At 37.5% G+C, this 23,654-nt stretch overlaps 1 protein-coding gene and 2 long non-coding RNA genes across 3 annotated transcripts; all 3 read right to left on the minus strand.

Moving 5' to 3' along the window:
• Positions 1–2,627: 2,627 nt before the first annotated feature.
• LOC115412837 (uncharacterized) lies at positions 2,628–6,901 on the minus strand. Its single transcript, XR_003934392.1, has 3 exons — positions 6,826–6,901; positions 6,612–6,725; positions 2,628–3,752 (listed from the first exon to the last, which is right to left on the minus strand). It is a non-coding gene; the product is annotated as an uncharacterized LOC115412837 (long non-coding RNA).
• A 297-nt stretch (positions 6,902–7,198) lies between these two features.
• On the minus strand, positions 7,199–19,516 carry LOC115412826 (RNA-binding protein 26-like). Its single transcript, XM_030125486.1, has 18 exons — positions 19,398–19,516; positions 19,169–19,297; positions 18,097–18,188; positions 17,747–18,018; positions 16,299–16,577; positions 15,929–16,171; positions 14,961–15,101; positions 14,714–14,854; positions 14,419–14,527; positions 14,146–14,305; positions 13,420–13,617; positions 12,545–12,646; positions 12,367–12,435; positions 12,154–12,252; positions 11,907–11,984; positions 9,736–9,903; positions 9,498–9,602; positions 7,199–7,756 (listed from the first exon to the last, which is right to left on the minus strand). The coding sequence occupies exons 2-18, from the start codon at positions 19,196–19,198 to the stop codon at positions 7,538–7,540; spliced, it is 2,505 nt and encodes an 834-aa protein (XP_029981346.1). The 5' UTR covers positions 19,199–19,297; positions 19,398–19,516; the 3' UTR covers positions 7,199–7,537.
• A 2,375-nt stretch (positions 19,517–21,891) lies between these two features.
• LOC115412843 (uncharacterized) lies at positions 21,892–23,587 on the minus strand. Its single transcript, XR_003934393.1, has 2 exons — positions 23,287–23,587; positions 21,892–23,153 (listed from the first exon to the last, which is right to left on the minus strand). It is a non-coding gene; the product is annotated as an uncharacterized LOC115412843 (long non-coding RNA).
• Between the last annotated feature and the right edge of the window lie 67 nt (positions 23,588–23,654).

The following is a 23,654-nucleotide window of genomic DNA, read 5'->3' on the forward strand; positions in this document are numbered from 1 at the left end:
AAAAAAAAAAAAAATGTGTCCCCAAACTCAAATGATCCTGAACGACTATACTGATTATGATTTAGAGGCTGCTCGTTCTGTTTCAAACTGTGGCTTTCTTTGTGGCCAGGGGCCCTGTGTTGTTTAAAGGGTTGTTGGGGTATAAATACTAAATTAATCATGCTTTGGCTCAACTTGCTAGGGACTGAAATTTGCTTATGGAGGCCCATAATCACATAAAATATTAATGGCTTTACAGAGAACTGGCATTGTAGCGATGGGGGCAAGGCGTGTGAGAGCTCAGAGAAGTGAGTGAGGGAGGGGTCACTCCTTATCTAACACCAAAAAACCTTTATCCTAAAGGCAAAAGTGACCAAAATGTGCATTAGCGCATCGTCTATTAGTAGCATTTGGGTTTATTTTGTATGTATTGTGATACAAAATTACTTAAGTTGTAACTGGTGGCCTATTAATTGGCTGGCAGCAATGTTTTTGTGTTGTGAAAATGCAGCAGTATTCTAATGAATCTGAATAAACATTACAACTCTGAATTATCCTAGTTGTTACATATCCATATGACCGACTTCCTGAGCCCCTGAGGATTTCAATAAGAAATAAATTAATTTCATTGACAGACAGTAGATATTCAACAAACAAAAGTAAGATTTGAAAAAACAAAAACAAAAAAAAACCAAAAAAAACAACTTCCTTTTCTGTTTCTGATCACCCACTTTATACTCAAGGGGGTTGAAAGAAAGAAAAAAATATATATAATTATTATTAAAACTCGTTGCAAAATGTCATGTCATTTGTCTCTTTGACACAAATCAGGAAGTATAGATTTGTAGAATGGATGGCACAGATGTTATAAACTTGTTTAGCTCACATTGTCTGAGCTCACACAGAGATAAAAACATCCTCTGCCCACTGAGACACAAAGAGAAGCCGTCGCTGCACTCAGATATTCCTACATGCAGGTCACATCGTTGCCAAAGTGGTTGTGGGCTACAGGGGCTACAGTCCCACTGTCGCCTTGACACGTTTATTTGTGGAGCTGATCCAAAAGGCGCTCTAAAAATAGTCTGAAAATCTACACAAGTGTAGCAGGTAAAAGTGTGGCAACTCCATTTCCTTTTCATGGGTGTTGAGTTTGGTGGCACCACAGTGGGTAAACGAGATGATGGGGGGGGGGGGGGGGGGGGGGGTGTGCTGATATAAAGCACAAATATTCTGCATATTTTGCAAAGGCAAATCTGATTTCTCACAATTATCTCCCCAAGCCTGACAGGCACCAGGGGTGGCCCCAGAACCTGAACTGGTGGACACTGATTGGGTTATTTGTCCTCTCATTCAGGGCAGAGGGATTGTGGGAGATGGAGCCTGGTGGAGAAGAGCCACTGTAGGTGTGTGGTAAATACTGAAAAAAAAAAACCACAGAAGTGTATTTATGGTCGAAAGTATGTAGACAGAGTGACAAAACCATGGATAAAACAAGGTCATGGAGTATAACAAAATTGTGGACGTGGGGACAACATTGAATGGATATTTGAATAAATATAAAAAAACATATGGGATGTCATTAGTTACAAAAAAGTCATAGTTCTTAAGACTGTTTCTTCACTAGCCAGGGTTCCCACATATTTCTTCAGATTAAATTTCAACGTTTCCTTGACTTTTCGTGGATCAGTAATATAATGTGCATTACCCACGAATGAACAGTGCATGAATGAATCTGGACTGAAATGAAATACCAATCTTTTTTTTTTTTTTATCAACTAATGATTTTGATATTCATTTGGATTATTAAAAACTATTAAGCTAATGACATGTTTTAATAATGGATTGAACAACATAAATGCATTGTTTTGGAAACAACTAAAAAGCCATTCTAGCAACTACATCTGAAGGAAAACCATGGCTGTTCTCTCAATTCTTACAAATTTCCTTTGATTTAAATGCAGACAAAATGTAAGGAAGTAAATGCATCACATGCTTTAAAATGTTATAGATGTAAAACATTCATGGACAAAATGCTTTAACCTCCCCAGACCCAGCTATGGGTTTTTGTTCACATTGTGGACAAGAGTTTTACAACTTTATACAAAAAAAAACTGTCCACCACAAAGGACATGCCATAAAATTTTAAAAACCATCTGAAAAAACTGTTGCATCATGTTGTTTCCAACATAGGCACTTATTTAATAAAAACAAAAAGCTTGTACTTTGCTGACATTTCCTGGGTCTTATGAAGTTAAATATCAGCTAGAAGATAGAAAAAAATCTGACTCATTTTATTTGGAAATTGGAACCGATTTCATCAAAGGGTGAGCAGTTTTCTCCATAAAAATTACATCCCACAAGTTTTTGAAAATTTTTGACTATTTTAGATAATTTTATGACATTTCCTGGCATGGACATTTAAAACCCTATGACTTTTCCAGGTTTTTCATGAAAGTTCAGACCCTGATAAAAGGCTGTAATAACAATATTTGTACTATTTCAAACAATCTTGAGTATCATTTAACTTAACATTAACTTTGGAATTCAACAGAAGTTCTCTGAAAACTATTTTTTAGGCAAAAAAAGAAATTTTAAACTTCAGATGCAGTTCAGAAAATGGAAAGAAACTTTATATCAGACCCAAAATGTTGCTATATTTTTCATACATGATAATTTATTTGTCAAGTACAAAATGAAACATTAAATACAACATTCAGTTCATAAAATCTTCAGATGCTGAAGGCTGTTGGAGATGGAGCAGCTGTGTCAGGATTCTGCAGACTCTGCTCCTGCAAAAAAATGAAAATCAAATATTTTAGCCATTATTACTCTTTCTATCAGTGACTGAACCTGCAGATTAGATTTACTGTCTCCAGTACAGAGTAAAGTGTATAAAGGAATGAATAAAGCATTTATTTCATGCCCTTACCTTCATATGGTATGTAAAAAGTTACCTTACCGACAAAAAAAAAAGTGTGGGTGTAAGGAGGAAGTTTGTTGGAAGTTTTGCTCTTTTGGTGAAGAGGAAGTTTTTTTTTTTTTGAAATGGTCTTTTTTACACTCTTTTGGATTTTTTTTCTTTTTTCACTGCCAACATTTGTTTTCTATTTTTCTTTTTTTTGGTGTTTTGGCAGGATGTTATCAGACCATTTCAATTCTTTATTTCTTTTCTTTTTTTACACAATTCAAAGTAAAGCCAAGAACTGAGAAGCCAAGCATTTATACAAATAATTTCAACCCATACATAAAATATTTACACATGAGCATTAAACCAGTCAACCTAACACTATTCTGCAAAAGCTACAGTCTGTCATTCAATTTCAAATTACAACACAGGTTCTGTTTTCTTAAAACAAGTTAGCAAATGTGTCTTTAAGTGAACATTGTCACCTATCCCGACAAACTATTTGTGTTTTGTGAAAGAAAGAAAGGAAAAAAAAAAAGGAAAGGGCACAGAACTACTTCTACATTAAGAGCATTAAAAAAAAAATCACCATTGTTGTATCTGGTAAACATTAAAATTAATCTAACTTGCACATTGTTGCTATGCCAGTTACATATTTGAGAGGGAAAAAAAAAAAGTCCAGCAAAGAAGTGAAATACATCATAAACCGGCACTGAAATCTTGAAAAGTTAGTGGACAGCTGCACGTCCTCCACACCAGAGCAACCAGGAGCTGTTCTTCATCTTCGCCAGGATCGAGGCTCATTGTCATCATCCTCTTCATCGTCGTCTTGCAGTAATGCATCGTCACTCAGGGACTCGTCTGGGTACTAAAAATGAAAAAGATGGAGAAAAAAGGGTCAGTGCTCTCTGTAGGTTGGGCTTAGGGCGCAGGCTTTACTACTTACTTTAATGTGTCAAATTACGTATTAACAGGTTGTAAATAAGAGCAACCCATAATAAACGATATAACCTGAGCAATAACTGCATACAAAAATTTGATTAATTATATATAAAACAATAAAACTAAAAAAATAGCTTCTCTAAAGAAATTTTTTGTATTCTAATGCACAGGTGTAAAACATATGGCCCATGGACCCAAACTGACCCGCCTAAGGGTCCAATTCGGCCCATGGAGTGAATTTGTAACATGCAGATATGATATGAAGATATTTAACCATCTGAGTTCAGATTCCACATTCCCCCAATTTGATCTCAAGTGGGTCGGGCCATTAAATTACAATCATAATAACAACTCCAAATGCTTGTCTTTGTTTTAGAGCAAAAAAGTAAATTACGGGAAAAAAAGTTTACACACAAACTATCCATTCACAAAAAAATGAGTATCCAGAAACATATATGAACCTGAAATGTCTTAAGAAAAGTGTAATTTTAACAATATTCTGCCTATTACTGAATGTTTTTTGTATTTGTAGATCCACTGTGATCTGTAAAGTGGAATACATGTGAAAACTAGAAGCACTCGGAGAGCGCAGACCTCCGCCAAGGCTGATCAGTGGCCCCCCCCCGTGGGCCCCCCCACCCCCGATCACCACCAAAATTTAATAATTTCTTCCTTATCCCATCTCCAACAAACCCTGAAAATTTCATCCAAATCTGTCCATAACTTTTTGAGTTATGTTGCACACTAACGGACAGACAAACAAACAAACAGACAGACAAACAAACAAACAAACCCTGGCAAAAACATAACCTCCTTGGCGGAGGTAATGATAAACTGAGGCGTAATATTGTTAAAATTGGGCTTATTTTTATCAAGAAATTTCATAGTTGCTGATGTTATTGGCATTTTTTTAAGGATAGTTTGTAGAAGTAAACATTTCCCTTAACGTAATTATACTTTTACACTCACTCAAGTTTAGAGCTGTCAATTTTTAGGTTATTATTTTACTGGTGCGGCCCACTTCAGACCACATTGGGCTGTACGTGGGCCCTGAACTAAACGAGTTTGACACCTCTGTTCTAATGTTTATGAAAAAGTGAGGTAAAATACAATGTGCACATAATACATATGTACATTTACATTGATAAAGTAGGAAAGTCATAAAATCTGGAAATGTTACATATTGTATTAAGTATTAAGTCCCAGTCTACCTACGGGTATGAATAAACCTGAACCTGAAAAAGTTAAAGGAGTAAATGTTCCCACTTTAAAACCTCTTCAACATAAACCAGAGGAAAATGTCAAACCGTGTGAAGATGCTGCTTGTTGGAATGTGTAATGGCTCCCTCTTGTGTTTTCTAAGGCTATGTTCACACTGCAGGTCTTGCTGCTCGAATCAAATTTTTTGCTGAAATCTGATATATTTGCGTGGTTATTCACATTATAATTGAGATGCGACTGCCATCAGACTCATGTGTGAACAGTCTACAGTCCTGAAGTGACCCGCATGCTCAGACAAAGATGTGATGTCACACGCAGCGCACTGTGTTTACAAAAATACATATGGATCTTGCCGGATCCCACCTCCTCCAGAGCAGAAGTGTGACATCTGACACATTTCAGTGATTTAAACATCAGATGAAATGCTACAGGACTGTTCAGACTGAAGTCACATTGCAAAAAATCAGATATGTATCCAATTTAGGACCACATATGAAAATGGCCTGGGTTCAGACTGTCAAAAAAGGAAAAAAAAAATCATATATGGGCAAAAAAAAGTCAGATTTGGGCCACTTTCACCTGCAGTGTGAACAGGTACACAGTAGGTTCATCTGAAGTCTCAACAGAGAACTTCTAAATCACCATTAAAGGCAGGTGTACAATGATTTTATGTCCAAGAGTTCACTATAACTAATAAGTATCAGAACCAGTTCTCTTTCTGAAAAGCTGAGTCAACCAGGTGTGTCGAGTTATCGTGGAATACATTGATTTGAAGAAAAATAGGACCAGTTGTAGGTGATTTGGGAAATTTATCCAGATGCCATTTATTATCGCCCAGTTCTGTGTATTTATTATATTACAGAAATAGCCGATTTTTTGGTCATATTCCAATCAGATCTGTAAAAAATTCAAATTCCAACTTGATATCATTGATACTTACTGATTTATTGTATTAATCCACTTCCTATCTGTTATAATGGGAAAATTTTTCAAAGTTGCACCAAATCCAGAATTAGATCCAGATCAAAATAATTTCAATACCTTGTGCTGACATCATACAGAAGCTGTATACCAAGTTTGAAGTCAATCAGAACAGTAGTTTCGGAGAAGAAGACGATTGAAATGTTTTCCCCATAAGAGCCCATGTTAAATTTTCTGTAAGTTCCCGGATCCAGAAGAAGATCCTGATCAGCATGTGGACATTATGTTTTGGTCATCTCCCCATCAGGGCTGGACTGTAGAAATTTACACTGGATATCATTTATATTTACTGAGTTATTGCATCGATCCACTTCCTATCTCTTATAATGGGGAAATTTTTCAAAGTCGCACCAAATCCAGAATCAAATCCGGATCCAAATAATTTCACAAACTTTTGTTGACATCATCATAAAGAAGCTGTATACCAAGTTTGAAGTCAATCGGAATTGTAGTTTCGGAGAAGACGACGATTGAAATTATTGTAACGGACGACGCCGACGGACGACGCATGACGACAATAGCTTATGGCCTGTTGGCCGGTAAGCTAAAAACTGTCAAAACAATGCAGTAAACGCCTACAAACCTCATCTTCCTCTGGTTCTGCCTCTTCAGCATCATTACTATTGAGGTTCATGACAGGCTTATGCCAAGCTAGGTGTAAACTCTGGTTGTTCAGCCTCATTCCATGAAGCGCTGCCTAGAAAAGTACATGAGAAAATGGCTGTGTTAAGTGTCAAAACAAAAACAAAGACATCTTTTAGTATTTTAATTTAACATTAAGGCCACTTTTTCCTCACCTGTTCGGCCTCTGCTCTGGTCTTGTAAGTGATGATTGCAGACAAGTTGTTTTCATTAATCTGGCAATCTTCTATCCTCCAAATTGCTTCAAAATAGTGGACACAACATTTTGGTGACTTTAGTAGCAAACATGCATTAATTCTGTACAGACTATGGATGAAAACAACATTAATACAAGTCCTCAACATTATACAAGAGACCCCCCAGTTTTAAGTGCCTCACTAGTTTGTGGTATTTGATTCTGCCGAGTTTATTTAATATTGGAGCTTAATTAACTGACAAACTTATAAATTATCAGGCTGTTTAAGATTACTAATGTGACTAAAAGTGAAAGTCTGTAATACACATTGTACTTTGGCAATTGCCAATTTAATACCAAGTAATGAATGAAATCAGATTTAACACTATGTATTACTGTGCAACTACATACACCAGAGGGCGCTGTTGGTTTTTGCCTGCCTTCTGTATATTAGTAATATGGAATTTAACATGCAGAGTGTGATATGGTGGTGGCAAATATAAAGTATGTATCATATACCATGACTGTCATCAGTTTTAATTGTATCAGTTACCTGAAATAGTGAATTTCATACATTTCTGGTTACACAGAGTAAATTATTAAATTGAGGTATACTGACCTGCTCACTCAACAAGTTGAAAATAGTCTTCACAGCTCTCACTGATCTCTAACCAATTATCAACTACAGTAGTTTAAAGGTTACTTACAGCAAAGTGTGGCAGTAGGTCTACGTGGTCCGCTTCACTGAATCCAGAAATCTCCAGAGCTCGCGGTCGATAGTCTACAACTGCATGCACTGGCACACCTCTTCCCCGCCCTCTGGTACCCCTGCCTCGGGCCCTGGGAGCTCCACGGCCCCGAGTGTGGACTCCCCGTCCTCGTCCTGGTGACAGGATTCCCCTTTTGGCCGCCTGAGAAGATAATCAAACAGGAAAAAAATACAGTTAGTGAAAAATTAAATGGAAAAAAAAAAAAAAAACCAGAAATCCTACTGGGATATCATTAAGTGATCAAGACTGATAGTAACAAGCCATTAAACAAAGCTGAACCTCAGCTGCATGGATTTTTGCTCCAGGAGTAGCTGAAGTGTGCAGTCCCAAAGACTGGGTCATAAACCACAGGTTGGTAGAGGGCCATTTGGTCTCCAGATGAATTTGCTTTTAATGCATTTTAATAAAAACTTTCAAAAAGAAACCATGCTAAAATGAAACCCTGTTATGCGTCATTTATTTTTGCATTTATTTGCATTATTTTTCTTTCATTTAGAAAAAAGTATTAAGTATAGTAACATATTTAAAGTGTTTATATGTTTTTTCTGATGAGACAGGAACAATACAATGTGAATCCTGTTAAGTCCCTCTAAATGTATTCATTTGGGTTCTAAAGGTTTAACATGCATGTTGTCATGCAACACACGCAGTCAATACATAAGCTATGATTCATCATAAGTACAATACTGAGTAACAGTCCAAGACCAACACAAGGTTAGTCAGTTTATTAAAGTTATAATGACCACACATGTGCATTTCTCAGTTTCTGCATTAAGATACATTTCTAGATATGGGGTCAGAGGTCACACTAAAAGTGACATCCAGTCATACAACACTATGCCCCTTCAGCTCACTGATACCCTACCTACCCAGGGATTAAATTTGAGTCTCAACTTTCAATCTTTTCAAAAGCGTTTCAAAATCTCATAAAAACAATGCAAAAAGTGGAAGAAAGCACATGTAAAGAACATGTGTGTGAAATTTGAAAAGAATCGGGTGAATAGTGTCTGACAAATTGGTTGAACCAAAGTCTTGGACTGATGGACGGAATTCCAGGTATATCTGTATACGTATAATAAATATGTATGTATCTGGAAATATGTATATATAATATATTAAATGTATAATTACTGTATATGTATAATAATTAATGTATTACATGAACATACAATACATATGTGTGTCCATTTCGACTCAGCAAAAATAACAAAGCTAGAGGTGGAAGTACACACTTTTGCAGCTGTATTTCTCTTCAAATGTCTGGTTTATGCATTCAAGATGCAAAAATGCTCATGATAGTCCATATTTATGCAAGAATTTGTTCTTTTCATGATTTGTAGTGACGACTTGTGATTTGTGTCACATTGGTTTGTCATTTTTAAAAAGTGGGTCCCCCAAAGAAATATAGTATAAAAGTCAACTGTCATAAATATGAAAGACTGTTAAGAGAAAATGACATGATGTATTAATGCTTGGGTAAAATATTAATTTCTGAACTCCTCATAGGTAAAACATGAGACTAATTTACTGTTCAAAATGAATCTAAACTTCTACCTAATTAAGGTCTGAAAATGTTGCATGTTTTTTCTTTTGCTAGTTATCATTTTCTGCAGTAATGACAATATTTCTATCCTGAGTTTGGGAGAAACCTTTGTCTGCAGTTCCTAGACTAAAAACAAAATATTCAAACATATACCTATAAATAATAAAACCACTTCAATATAACTTCCAGAGTTGTATATTAGTAATATCTCTCATCAAACAGAATTCTTTTGTTATGCTATGACTATAATGACTCTGTCCCGGAGTGACAACCATGCAAACATTTATCCAATTACAATCTCAGAAAGAGAGTATTCTTTCCTCAACATAAAGTTTCTACCTCAATTTGAAGCTGTGTGTACTTGATCTTCAACATAGCCGTATCCTCTCCAGCCTGAGTCTTCTTATACAAGTCCAACTCGGCATCCAGCAGCTCCTTCTGGGCCTGAACAAATTAATACAGACTTAATCACACTTCAAACAAGAAGCAGAGAGTCAAAGGCAACTATGCAGGGAAAAACTGTCAAAACAGTCATCTTTGTGCATGTATAACAGATAGAGCTGAAATAATGTACTACCTGGGCTTTGCTCTTGACTGTCCGGAGTAGATTGTTGCTGCCTGAGATTCCCTTTATCTCCTCCTGTAGTTTGGTGATGCTCTTTGTCAAGGTGCCAAGAGTTTCCATGATCTTGGCTTTATCCTCAGCTTTCATTGTTTTGTTCTTTTCAAGTTTGGATATCAGGAGCTGTGGAAGAATAGCAAAGAATTTAGAGAACGTCATAACTGCCAAGATAAAAAAAATAAATCATTGTAAAACAACAGGGAGTGGGATATAAGGAGAAAGACTGAGCCAGTGTAAGAATTCAAAATATGGGGGGGGGGAATCAAATCACACAATAAATGACTCACAGTTCCCACTCAGTCTTCACTCCCAAATCTAAACACAGGGACCACTGACAGACTTGCTTAGGAATTCCAGCCTCTCACAGTGCACAACTAACACCTCAGACCTCTATTGTAACTCCATGTTTAACTTTGATATAATAGGCATCCTGTAAAGCTCCATCAAAATGTAAACCACCTCCTCTGGTCAGAATATACCACTGAACCTCTGTAACCAACCTCAGTGTGCAACTGGACCCACACCTAACATCCAAAAACCACATCAAACATCTGTTAAAACATGTTTTTTCAATCTTAAGATCATCTCAGAGCTCTGCCCTTCCCTCACTGCTACAGATGCAGAGAAGCACGTCTACGCCATTGTTTCCTCGATGCTTGACTACTGTAACGCCCTTCTCTATGGGATCCCCAGGAAACAGCTCTAAAACTGCAATTCATTCAAAACAGTGCTACCAGAGTCTTAACAACAGTCCACAAATGGGGAAAAAAACCATCACGCCAATTTTCCATCACTTCCAGAACTGAATACAAGACTGCTCTCATCACCAACCAATGGGTCTATAGAAATGCCCCCGACTACCTGCCTAAAAGGGTACCTGTAGTGAATTTTCATTGCTACCTATTTCAAAAGATCACATACAATATTAGCGGTTCCATCAGGTAACTCATGTTGTCAAGTACGTGCAAGTACTAAGTCACTGCTCCATCAGTCAGGCATGGTCAGAGACATGTTCCATCCTTCACAGGCTGTTCCAGTAACAGCAGAGATGAAGCCTCATTGTTTTGTCCGATTACCTGGGCTGTGATGGACTGGTCACTGACCCCGTGCAGCAGACACCAGTATGAAAAGACATTTTATCTGCCAGTGCTGGGTCATGTCTCTAAGACAATGGCAGAATGCCAAGCTTACAGCTGCACAAACTCGTGCTTTTCACTCCATCTCACTCACTGATTGCTGGTTGTTTACTTACACTGGTCTCCTGGAAACAACGATGGTAGGTCACTTCCAGTCGGCAATGTCTGCTCCCCATAGGTTCTGGTGCATTTATGGTGACTTTTTTTTTTTTTTTTTACAGAATTTGCATCTATCTTGCTTATATTACACAAAACACAATTAATGTCGTACGCATGACTAGTACAGGTAGATCTTAAGGACATGTGACCAGTACAGGTACACTTTAAGGAGCTCCTCACCCCTCATACATCCACCCCATACCTCCAGCCCAACAGCACTAACCTCCTCAAGACAGTCCTAAATGCAGTCCATTGTTACCCCCCCCCTACAGGGGAGGCAAAGGGTATTGTTTTTGGTTCCATTTCTTTGTTTGTTTCTTTTTTAACACTCTAGCAGCCAAACTTGAATCCATACCAAATTGGGTTAATAGGTTGCCAGTGACCCAGAATAGATCTGATTACATTTTGGGAACAGTAGGTTAAAGTTAAAATTTTTTATGAATTTTTTAAATCTTTTGTTTCCCCCAAAATTTCAAATGTCTGTAGCAGGAAAACTATTGGTTGAATTCATACCAAATTGGGTTTATAGATTGCCAGTGACCCAGAATACATGTGGTTACATTTTGGAAAAAGGTGGTCAAAGTTCAAATGTTTTATGAATTTTTAAAATCTTATTGCTTCTCCAATTTACTTATAATGGGCTAAATTTCAAATGTCTACAAAAACATCAATTTTGTTTCAATTTACTTCAAACTTGGCACATATATAGAGGCAACTGATATGCTGACATAAGCACACATATAGACATGATGACATCAACTGGATTGATGCCAAAATAGGCCACAATACATGCAAGGGGTGGGGTTTATTGTGCCTGGCACCACTTGTTACCTTTTGTGTCTCAATATGTTTCTCCAGAATTTCCTGCTTCTTCTTCCTCACGTCCTCCTGCTGTAGTCTTAGAGCTTCCTGTGAGAAGAATTATAGCCATGAGATGATCAGATACTACTTTTGATTTTTAAGTGTGAAAATTCAAACTAAGAGGCTGCCAGCTATTGCATCATTCCTTTGACATTTTTTACCAGATAAACTCTGTCCTTGCTTCTTTTTAATCCCATTCCTGCTGCATTTTTCTCACCTGTTTCTTCTTCAGGGCGTCCTCTGTGGTTTTCTGTGCTGCTTTCAAAGCAACAGGATTGTATACAGTCTTTGTGAGTCCCATGGAGGTAGAAAAAACCTTCAAAGGAGATAAGTGCAAAGACGTAAAATGACTTTGACCATATGAGCAAAGGGGGAAATAAAAGATGTGTACATACAATAAAGACAGTCAAACACATGAGCAACCACCCACCTTCTCAACAGGAGCTGCTGGTTTGGCTGAGAAACCCAAACGGTCTTTCACCGACACTTTTGAAGGATTCTATATCAGTGGCAGAAAAAAAAGGGCTTTATACATACATTCTGCAGATTTTGACGCATAAATGGGAGAAAGCACAGCTTTACGTGGCCCCCTATTCACCCACACACACCTGAGAGGCTACACTGGAATCTTGGGAAGGTTCGGAGTTCACAGTGAGCAGGGGTCCGAGGCGGTCTTTCACAGACTGTTTAAGAGATGTGGCTGAGGGCTGCTGAACATCAAAGCATATATAAATGTAAACTACATGTTCACTACATTATTAGTGGTTGTCTTAGAAAAGGCAGTGTGACAACTCCGATATTTCCATTCTAATTTTCTTGTCATTAAGTGCTTCTAGTGCATGTGCAACCTCTACTTCAGTTACTGGCATACTGCATCTTCTAGAATAGATACTGTACTGTCAAGACCAAAGACTTGGAACAAGACAAAAACATTTTTTGCAGTTTCAGGATGAAGTTGCAGCAGCATGAACAAGCCCACCTCATCTAAACTCAATTTCACTGATGGTTCTCCGCTTAATACAAGTGACATCAACTCCTCTAAATGGAAAAATTCACCATTTTGTCAATACTGAAAATACAACTCACTATCTCACCAACTTGCGTTGGTGTAAGAAGGCAAGTTTTCCGAAAGTTGTAGACTGGTGTTTTCTAAGTAGTTGCAAATTTTCTGTTTGTTTCCTTATGAATATTTGGTCTTTGGCTTTACAGTCAACTGTGGCAGCCATACATCGAGAAGCCCAGATAGTAGAGAAAAGTCTACCTCTTTTGCCGTTTCCTCAAAATGAATGCCCCTAAATTAAGTCTCTGAAATTACTGGGACTAGCATCACAATCTATTAATTTTCCATGTGTTGCACTAAAAATATCAACAACATACTATGTAATCTAGAATTTTAGATAGGTCATGTAATTTTTTTGTGGAAATACTATGAAGATATTATACAGCTATACTATGCTACAAAAGTAGTTAAATTAAATTTTACCATGGCTGGATGTGGCTGCTGCTGTGAGTGCGACTGGCTCTGGCCCTGACCGTGACCTTCAGCTCCATCCTCACGAAACCAGTGCACCCTGATGAAGCGGTTGTTAAGAACTGCCTCGGTGCTTTGCATAGCCCGCTTGGCCTCGTCTGGAGAAGCAAACTGGATGAGTGCCCCCTCTGGGTCATTCTGATAGGCCACCTGTTAAACAAAAATTTAAGCGATACTTGTGAGCTTGCATTGACAATTGCGTGTCAGATAAATAATGTTAGCTGCATTGTTCATCTGAACGCTACCTCAACTTTTAACGATAAAGCATTATTATTATTGTCATCATCATCATCAAAAGTGCAGTGTAGGCTTTAAGCTCCCATGTGTTGTTTGACATCACCTTAATATAACTGACTCTGTTTGCCATCATTGCTAACATGCATTAGGTTCCAGAAAAAAAAAAAAAAAAAAATCACAATTTGGTTAAAGATATTATTTCAAACTAGTGAATAATACTGGTGTTTCAATTGCAATAAACAAGTGGTTTCTACTTGCTTCATCAGAATATATTCTACTGGCATTGACAAATCTGTCTCTAATGACACTACCACGTGTTTCTCTGATGCAAGATTATGTACTGCCTCTATATCAATTATATACTGCACTGGATTTAATTTCATACATTAAGAAAATGTACACCATCAAACTGAGTTCTCTTCCTAGTAGACAGACACTGACCTGTAGATTAACGATGGTGCCAAACTTGCTGAAATGTTCATTGAGTTTGCTGATGTTGTTGAGCTCGGGGGGAATTTGCCGAACCAGCAGCTTGGCGTTTAGGGAGTTGAATGGGGCTCTCTTGTGGTAGCCCTGGTGGTTGGGTTTGTTAAAGTTGGGTCTAAGCATAAAAGGGAAAGAGAAATGAAACCGGAAACACATGACCAGCTTACTTCAGCCTATTGTTGCTGAAAAAGCACAATGTTGAAAAGGCACCAGGTATGCCTTTCTTACTTCTCAAACCAAGGCTTCTTGGAATGGATGCCTCCATCGTGGGAGATAGCCGATCTCTTTCTTGAGTCGGATTCCATAACAATCCTCATACTGTTATTTGGGATTTTATCTGGTGAAGGAAAAACACTGGCAGCTTAATTTCAGAATACAACTAACTACATCACACACACCATTAAACACATACACAGCTGCATGTGATAGATACAAAAACATGGCATTCAAAAGTTCCATCCTGCTTAGTACTTAGTATTTGTATCCAGCAAAGTTTCAGTCCTTTACTTTTAGTGAACAATACCTCTCTGTGGCTGGTCCACCTCTCCCATGGTCAGGCCAATCAGGTTGGGTCTCTGCGCATTAACCCTGTGGCGATAGACAGGCCTGGAGGAACTGGTGATGCTGGGAGCCTCAGGATTGTACACATCTGTCTCATAAGTGTCTGATGAGCAGAAGAGGGATACACTTGTACAAAAGCACTGGAGCCATTTTTGTCACAATCATTTAGGTTGACAGAATGTAAATGACGTCAAACACACAATCCATACCAGAGGTGAAGAGTGGTGCAGAGGCCTGGGGGAGTGAGGAGCGCATCCCAGAAGTGACAATAGTGGGAACAGAGCTGGTGATGGAATTGGGAGGAGCATCCATGCCTGCTGGCTGCAGTGGAGGAAGTGGAGGCGGCGGGCCTGGGTCAGACAGAAAACAAAAACTTTAAAGAAGAAAGTTCAAACAAAAAGTACCACATCGGGTCAAACAAATTCTATAAATTAATGTTAGATTGATTATTTTTCACACCAGGTAGCCAAGTCCTTTTCCCTCTTCACGTTTTTTTTTTTTGGTTGTTTAGAGAATAACCATTTTCAAACACGCTGATTCATTTCCATGGCACTATTTCTAATAACTCACCAACACCAGTGCTTAATGAATGAAATGAACTAAAAATACTGTTTTGCATCACCAGCTTTCTTATAAAAGAACTTTTTGGTAGCATCAGCTGAAAGTCCTCATACCATGAACAGTACTCTATTTACTGTGTATCAACAAATCTCTCTTAAAGGATAGTGTGTTCTTTTGTTGAATATATTGCCTTTTCTTACTCAAACAAATCTCAGAATAAATAGCTTCATGTTACCGTACAGAGCAGGTAAAATCCAGTTGAAAAAGAATTGCAGTATATCCAACTTTATCCACAAGTCACACTATGTCAATACTGTCGCAGTAGCAGATAAGGGATTAGTCATGACTCAGTTTAGCAATGTGGCTCCCCCACAACAGAGATGAGCAACCTTCATGTCATTTGGCAAGTCACCCACCATCATTTTGTTCTTTGGAATCTTTATTTCTTCTTTAGTTTGCTGATTAACATTACTGTATTGCTTTTATTTTGTTACTACCCTGGACTACCTGTTTTACAACTTGATACACTAAATGCTTACACTACAATACACTTACAACATTTCCCATTTGTAAGTGTAATTTTATTACTAGGTTCATGTTTCATTCGGAATCCTACCTGCAACAGGGGGAAGGCTAGGTGGAAGAGCACCTGGGAGGGGCACAGGAGGCCTCAGATTCACAGGTGGGGGGTTCATGAGTGGTGGTGGGGGTGGGAGTCCTGGTGGCGGTGGGGGGTCCACACCCGGAATAGGTGGAGGTTGAAAAGGAAGCATATTTGGCAAATTGACATCCTCCACTACAACAGGGTCACTTCCATGGTCGAATGGACACATGTCCCCTCGCATGCAAAAGCCTTTCTCTGCAAAAAAAACACATACAATGTTGAAAAAAAAAACAAAAAAAACTATTGGTGTATTTAAAATGTCATTTCCTTTCGATGTAAGCTTTAAAGTGCCTATTAAAAGATTTTACCCAACTTTCCTTACCATCATAGTCACGGCATCGTTTTCTTTGTTGTGGAGGTGGTCCCCTACTAAAAGGGCCGCGGTCCACCGGGTGATCAGGCCGAAAGTCTGACCAGCTCTCAGTAGTATTGTTGCTATGATGATGTGTTGGGGCGATGACTGTAATGGTGCTGCTAAGTGTTGGCACAGGAAAGTGGGATGTGGTTGCAGTTGAAACCAGGGCGGCTGGCGTATATCCATCCCCACTCTCTGATCTGTCAACTCGATCATGATCATACTTCAACTTTCCAGAATCTCGTTCTGAAAAGATACAAGAAAATAAACAGAAATATTACTGGATTTTTAAGGGATAAGCAGAAGCAACTTTCTCCGTCTCTGTTGTTTGTTAAAGCCATGGGAGACTTTCGTCACCAATTTTTCATCAGATCTGTAAAACCCCAGTCATAGCCTAAGTATCACAAATCCACAAGTCTTTCTGTGATTACTCACCTGAACCTCTTCCCTCATGATGAACAACTTCGCAGTGCCACCCACCATAAACAAACCATGTGTTTACAAACAAAGCCAGGAGTTAACTCAGGGATTTTCGGAATTTTGGCGCAACATGCATTGTGGGAAGCGAAGGTTCGCGCAGCCACCTGACAGTGGCAGGAGGGAAGCGGCGTTCCAGCTGTTTCCGTGTCGTGTTTCTTGTAGCTGCTGCTGCCAGGCGGAGCCCCACTTCCCCCAGCTGTTTCCGCATCGTATTTGTTGCAGTCATATAATATCATGTGGTTGCGCCGCCGCTACCAGGCAGCTGCGCAAACCTCCACTTCCCACAATGCTTGTCGCGACAAAATTCCTAAGATGCCCGTTAACTCCTGGCTCTGTTTATAAACACATGGTTTGTTTATGGTGGGCGGCACTTCGAAATTGTTCATCGTGAGGGAGGAGGTTCAGGTGAGTAACCACAGATAGATTCTTGATACTTAGGCTATGACTGGGGTTTAACAGATTTGATGAAAAATTGGTGACAAAAGTCTCCCACGGCTCTAAGTAACCCCGAAAATGTTAAATGTACTTTTCATGTCTTGCACTACATTTCATGTATAGACCAGTATTGTGCCCAACAGTAGCCACATTTCCACCAAATGTCAAAAACAGAAAATGCATAATTTTAATCAGACAATTGTTATATATTTGTCTCCTCATCAGTCCGCATGATTTGTTGCAACTACTAGCCATCTTGTAGCATTTTATGAGAATATTCAAGAGGATCTTCAGGGTCAGTCAGCTGGACAATCATGCACTAAATACTATTGATACACTCCACAATTTAATGAAAAGTCTTTCAATTACAATACTATGAACATTTATTCATTAAAAAAAAAAAATCTGACAAAATGCATCAGTATAAGAGGACACAAAACAAATTTGTTGACAGAATATGCAGTTGATAATCATTTTCATTCCTCTAGTCAGGTTCTTACCTCTACTCCTGCTTCTGGAACGAGTTCTGCTGTGGGACCTGCTCCTAGTGCGATCTCTATCCCTATCTCTGTCCCTATCTCTTTCTCGGTCCCTGTCCCTTTCTCGATCTCGGATGCGGTCCTTGCTCCAACTCCGGCTACGACTGCGACTGTAACTGCGACTGCGTCCTCTCCTGCGATTGTAGCGATCACGGTAGGAATCTCTCCTTGGTGGATTCCGGTCATAATCTCGCTTCCTGGAACGGTCATCCCTCTTGCGGTCATCTCCTCTCCTAAACATTTGGGTAAATATGAGTATTAGTGCGAAATTATTAGATTAGAGAGGAAAACTTAAGGGCAGATACACATACCTGCTATCTCTGCTGTAGCGAGAGCTAGATTGTGGAGGACTGTGATTCACTCTGCGAGAAAATTTTTTCTCCCTTTCCTCTTCCCGATTTGTCTGTACAGCAAAAACATTCGGGTTAATTAAAACTAAGGACTGACATTTGACATCACATAAACTTAAAGTATTGGCAAATAAAACTTTAAGTCCATACACTACAGTAGGGCCAGATCAAGCGAAAATGAACATCAGTGTCAAAAATTAAAGTTTCACCTATCATTTCTAAATAGGCTCAATTTTAGCTGAAGAACTATATTTTATGGAACTGCTTACAAAATTTCAGTATCACTTGTAGAAAAAAGATATAACTGATGTATGTACTTATGTAAACTTATGTAAAGTAATACTTCTGACATATATGTAAAAGCACTATTAACTTTAATAATAATATTTTTTCTTGTTTGTATTAGTGAATAGTCTGTGAATCTTTAAGAACTAATTATTCAACAGTACAAAAATATAGAAAGGTTACGTACAATCCAATTATTTGTAAAAAAAAAAAATAAATAAATAAATAAATAAATGCTCTGCTATTAGCTCTGTATCACTTCAGTTGTAATATGCATGTTAAATAAAAGTTAATTAGCATATTTGCAGTGTTTTCATTCCAGCAGTCTTATTCTGACTACTGAATAAAGTGACAAACTGCTGTCCCTGTGTCACAACATTTTCATGTTCATACAAACTTATCATTTAAACATTTTTATTCAATAGTTTTCACAACTGTAGTTTAACATCACAGCTAAAGCCCTGTTTCATTTAGTGTCAATTTCTTATGAGAACAGCATGTTTTGTACATTTGCGTAAAGTGAAAAAAATGTTCATTTTGAGTCCCTGTGTCACACAGCAGTAATTTAAGTATTTTTACCTCAAATTTTTTTTCTGTAAATTGTAAAGTGTCATGTGAAAGTACTTACTGAGACCTATTCACACATGTATTCAACATGGAAAAAGTTATTCAGTTTTCAATACTGAGGTTAATGAACATGAAATGTGTCCCAGTGTCACCACTTCATTTGGCCCAGTAATGACATTACTGGCAGATTACCTCGTCTTTTTCTGTTCATCTTTCTCAACTTTTATCAGTAAAGCTGGTTGCTCTGTCTGGGGGAGGTAGTTTTTGTTATTAATAGCTTCAAAGAGCTTATCCACAAATTGCTGGGTCTCTGAAAAATAGCAAAAGAAAGAAAATTATTCAAGTGCCATGAGAAAATGAACCATCAAAAGTAACCTAAATTTAAGGTGAATATTTAGTGAATTTAGTACCTTTCTGGAGAAATACGTCCAACTGGTCGATACAAAGGGCTTTAAGTTCCTTTTCAGTTTTATCTTTTTTCACCAATGCAACGACATACTTTGCGAGTGCAGAGGGATCTGCATCACAGCTGTGAATGTAAAGAAGTCCGTAAAAATTACACCAAGGCAGTTAATGTTTATACAGCAATCCGAGAGACGCACGGGCACTTCTATGTTTAAAAGAAACAATTCGCGTCGATAGCGATATCTAAGTCTAACCTAGAATGGCAAGTCAATTTTAGAAAGCAACTGTGTGGCTAACAGCTTAGCAGCGTTACTTACATGGGCTCGAGGGTTTCAGACAGCCATGTTTTCAAGGCATCGAGGTTTTCAATGAACATTTTAGATCCAACCGAATGTTCTCTCCACCACGGCCAGAGTTAACGTTATCTACGGTAACGTAACTTGAGTGTCTAGAATGATAGCCGACATTAGCTAGTGACACTAACCACTTCAGTAAAGGTAAAAGCTGCGATAGCTCAACCGCGTTTACGTTGGTTAGCAAGTGTAAGCTAGCATACGTCTTTACAGGCCTTTAAACGTGTTGTACAATTACTCTAATATCGTTCAGTGAATAGTTTATGAAAGCAGAAGAGGGCTTAATATTTGCCAAACGTTCATATGACCAATTCTGGGAGATGTAGAGTATATTTATCCAGTACATTTAAGGACCATCTACTCTCAATTTCCCACTGTAGCTCCTCACACACTAGCTAATGTGCCATGGCGAATATTTACTTCCGCTTGTGATCTCGTCAGCGAAATATCGCGAGGATGTATCTTCTATGAAATCACAAGGCATAAAACGAGCTAAAAACATTAGTCTGTATTAAAAACACATTAGTTATTCTTATTTTAAAAAGTTTAAAAGCAGACACAGACAGACATAGATATAGATAGATAGATAGATAGATAGATAAGATAGATAGATAGATAGATAGATAGATAGATAGATAGATAGATAGATAGATAGATAGATAGATAGATAGATAGATCAGAGTGGTAAAGAGGGTGCTCATCAGCAAAGTAACTTTTTCTTCATTTTTCTCTGTTTTGACATAATTACCTTTGACTTTACTCTGACTTTTCATGAAAATCTACATGATCTGTGAATGAAATATAGGAAAATACCTTATTTCCACCAAAAAAAAAAAAAAAAAAGCAAAATGCAGAGGATAATTTTATTTTATTTTTTTTAAAATGGTGATAAATCAGTTAACCTCCTCAGACCCAGGAAATGTCAGCAAAGTCCAAGCTTTTTTTGTTTTTTTATTAAATCAGTGCCTATATTGGAAACATCATGATGCAACAGTTTTTTCAGATGCAGTTTTTTCTTCTTCAGTTTTCTCTGTTTTTGATAGAATAACCCTCAACTTTAATCTGAGCTTTTATGAACGTCTACATGATCATCAAATTAAATATAGAAAATACCTGATTTTGACTGAAAGAATGTAAATAACAGAGGATAATATGAGATAGATAGATAGATAGATAGATAGATAGATAGATAGATAGATAGATAGATAGATAGATAGATAGATAGATAGATAGATAGATAGATAGATAGATAGATAGATAGATAGATAGATAGAGTGGTAAAGAGGGTGCTCATCATTGTCCTTGATAGACATCAGTTTTTTAAGCATCCTCCTCTCCACCATGGTCTGAAAACTGTCCAGCCTGAGACTGATTACAGATCTAATCTTCTTGATAATTTTATGAAGTCTGTTGATGTCACTGGCTCTGATGCTGCTGCCCCAACACACAGCAGGTAACGAATAACACTGGTTTTCATCCACATAATGTGTACAGGAAAAGGTAGAATAACCGTCTTATCACATTCAGTGTTAATTATTAATACTTAACACGTTAAAATTAACACAATACATTGTCCCAAATATTACCCACTGTTGGAAGTTATAAATTCATCACTTTTTTGTATTGTCCATATTATGATGAGTTCAGAATCCTGAATATGTAATTAAATGTCCATTCACAATCCCTAAATATTTTGGTGCACTGATAATGGAAGAGTGGAGTGATGGTGGGTTTGTTTCTACAGCACAAAAAAAAGATGTTAAGTGTAATCTATGTTGGCACATTTTTACATAATGATCTAGCTTTGTTATGTAAAATGCTAAACTGAGTGTCTTGCATGTACTTCCATAATTCCTATTATTTAAATTACATGTGTGGTATGTTTGTGTACTTTAAATGAGATCATCTGTTACCAAAAACCTACAGGTAATGTAACTATTGATTACATCTACAAAACATTATCAGTCAGTGATAACATCTACCATGTGACTTTAAGAATGTGACTCCTTAAAAGTAAAAGAAAAAAGATGTCATATTACTTTTCTTCTTTTCCTTTTATTTTTTTCTTTTTCTTTATTATATTGCATTACTTTTGATTTGTTCTGTACCTGTTTAACTTCTAGACCTACACAGAAACTACACAGTGTTAAAAATCATTACATTTTTATTGTTTCCGAGTTTAACTGGAACTATAATTGAAATGTATAGAAATACACAAAAGCAGATAAATATGAACACTTGAATGCTTCTATTTTCTTCCATTCAAACCAGTGTAGCCCTTTACAATGACATAATTCAACATCCTCTTTCCTTACAGCAAACTGTTCTCTAACATACATTTCCTTTCTATAACAATCATCAAATATGTGGCTTTGTGAAACTATAATCTGTTCATCTAAATAATATCTAAACCACAAATATTGAACACTTCATATCTGAAATATACAGTGTTGTGTGAGAAAAGATATTTCATTACACCTAACTATTGGAGATGTATCGATACACCCACTTTTTGATGACTGTTCCATTAATCATAACTCACAGGATAACATTACTTTTAAAAAGCCACAAACACGTCTTCATCTATGAGACTGACTAAATAAATGATTGATTTACAAAAAAATTAACAATTTATTTGTCATCTCTTTGTATCTTTGCAAATCTCTCTTTCTTTCTCTCTGGTAATAAAATACATGAATTAAAATCATATAATGCAACTAAAAGTAATTAAAAATGTGTTTTTTGTCTGAATAAAAAAAGAAATGTGATTAAATATTGTGGCTTGCACTACAGAGCAAGCAGAAAGAAAAAGCTCATTATATACACACACCAGTTGAAACAGTTCATTATCAGTACATTCATATTTGCCTTTCAACATTCTCAGTAAACTGCTTTCTCATACTAAAAGGGGAAACATTCTTATGTATGTTGTTACATATAAACAACGCTATTATAGAAGGGACAGAGCCAAAGTATTCTGACTATAGTTCATTTGTCCACCCACTATTTTGAAAATGATAAATGGAGGGAGTAACAGTCCAAACATACTGCAGTGGTTTGCAGCAATTAAAATATATATGTACAAGAACCAGTACCATTTCTGTGACCACCTCACTATCAAACCGTAGAGGGTCAGACCGATTCCTTGTCCCAGTAAAAGTTCAGTCTTACATCAATTTCTATTATCTAACAATAAAATGTGTACTAAAACAGTGTATTCAAAGAGGCCACATTTTGAATGAATACAAAACATACAGTACAACAGATGTTATAGAGCAGAGTTTGCATCTAGTTTTCCCTGTCAGTGAACTTCAGGTGAATCGGAGCAGCAGGGCAGAGTAGACCATGGGTTTTGGCTTTGACATCAGCAGTAAGAGGAGATACAGCAATGTGAAACCTCTGAATAAGCTGCAAAAGGAGCAAAAACACAGATGGGGATTAGACTACATTTATCTTGTGTGGTTACAAAATGTAAATATTAGAAACACATTAGCAGTTGTTAGGTTTGTTTATGTGGCTTCAGAGCGGATCAATTCCCTACCCTTGTGAGAGCTAGGTGCATCTCCAGCTCTGCTATTCTCCTGCCAATGCAGCTTCTGATACCATAGCCAAAAGGAATTGAGCCAAAGTTGTCGACATGATCTGTGGAATCTTTCCTTATCCAGCGATCCGGTCGGAAGTCTGAAGCATCTGTAAAATTCTCCTCATCGAAGGATGTGGAGTAGTGACAGAGAGCCAACTGTGTCTAACAAAATGAGGAGACAGGGAAATGTCAGCTGTGTCCTGAAAACAGCTGTGCCGTTGTACATGTACGAGAGAAAGCAACAAAGATGTATGAGTAATGCAAGATCACATTACATCTGGTTCCACTGTAATGTTTTTGCTCACTCTGATGGTAGTTCTCTTTAC

This window comes from Sphaeramia orbicularis, chromosome 3 (assembly GCF_902148855.1).
Source record: "Sphaeramia orbicularis chromosome 3, fSphaOr1.1, whole genome shotgun sequence".
Taxonomy (NCBI): Eukaryota; Metazoa; Chordata; class Actinopteri; order Kurtiformes; family Apogonidae; genus Sphaeramia; species Sphaeramia orbicularis.

Coding starts and splice junctions, on each gene's coding strand:
- LOC115412826 (XM_030125486.1), bottom strand. CDS start 19,198: ATGAACAGAAAAAGACGAGGTAATCTGCCA. Junction 12,436..12,544: donor ATTCCAGTGTAGCCTCTCAG/GTGTGTGTGGGT, acceptor CCACTGATATAG/AATCCTTCAAAAGTGTCGGT. Junction 7,757..9,497: donor ACACACAGCTTCAAATTGAG/GTAGAAACTTTA, acceptor TTATCTTCTCAG/GCGGCCAAAAGGGGAATCCT.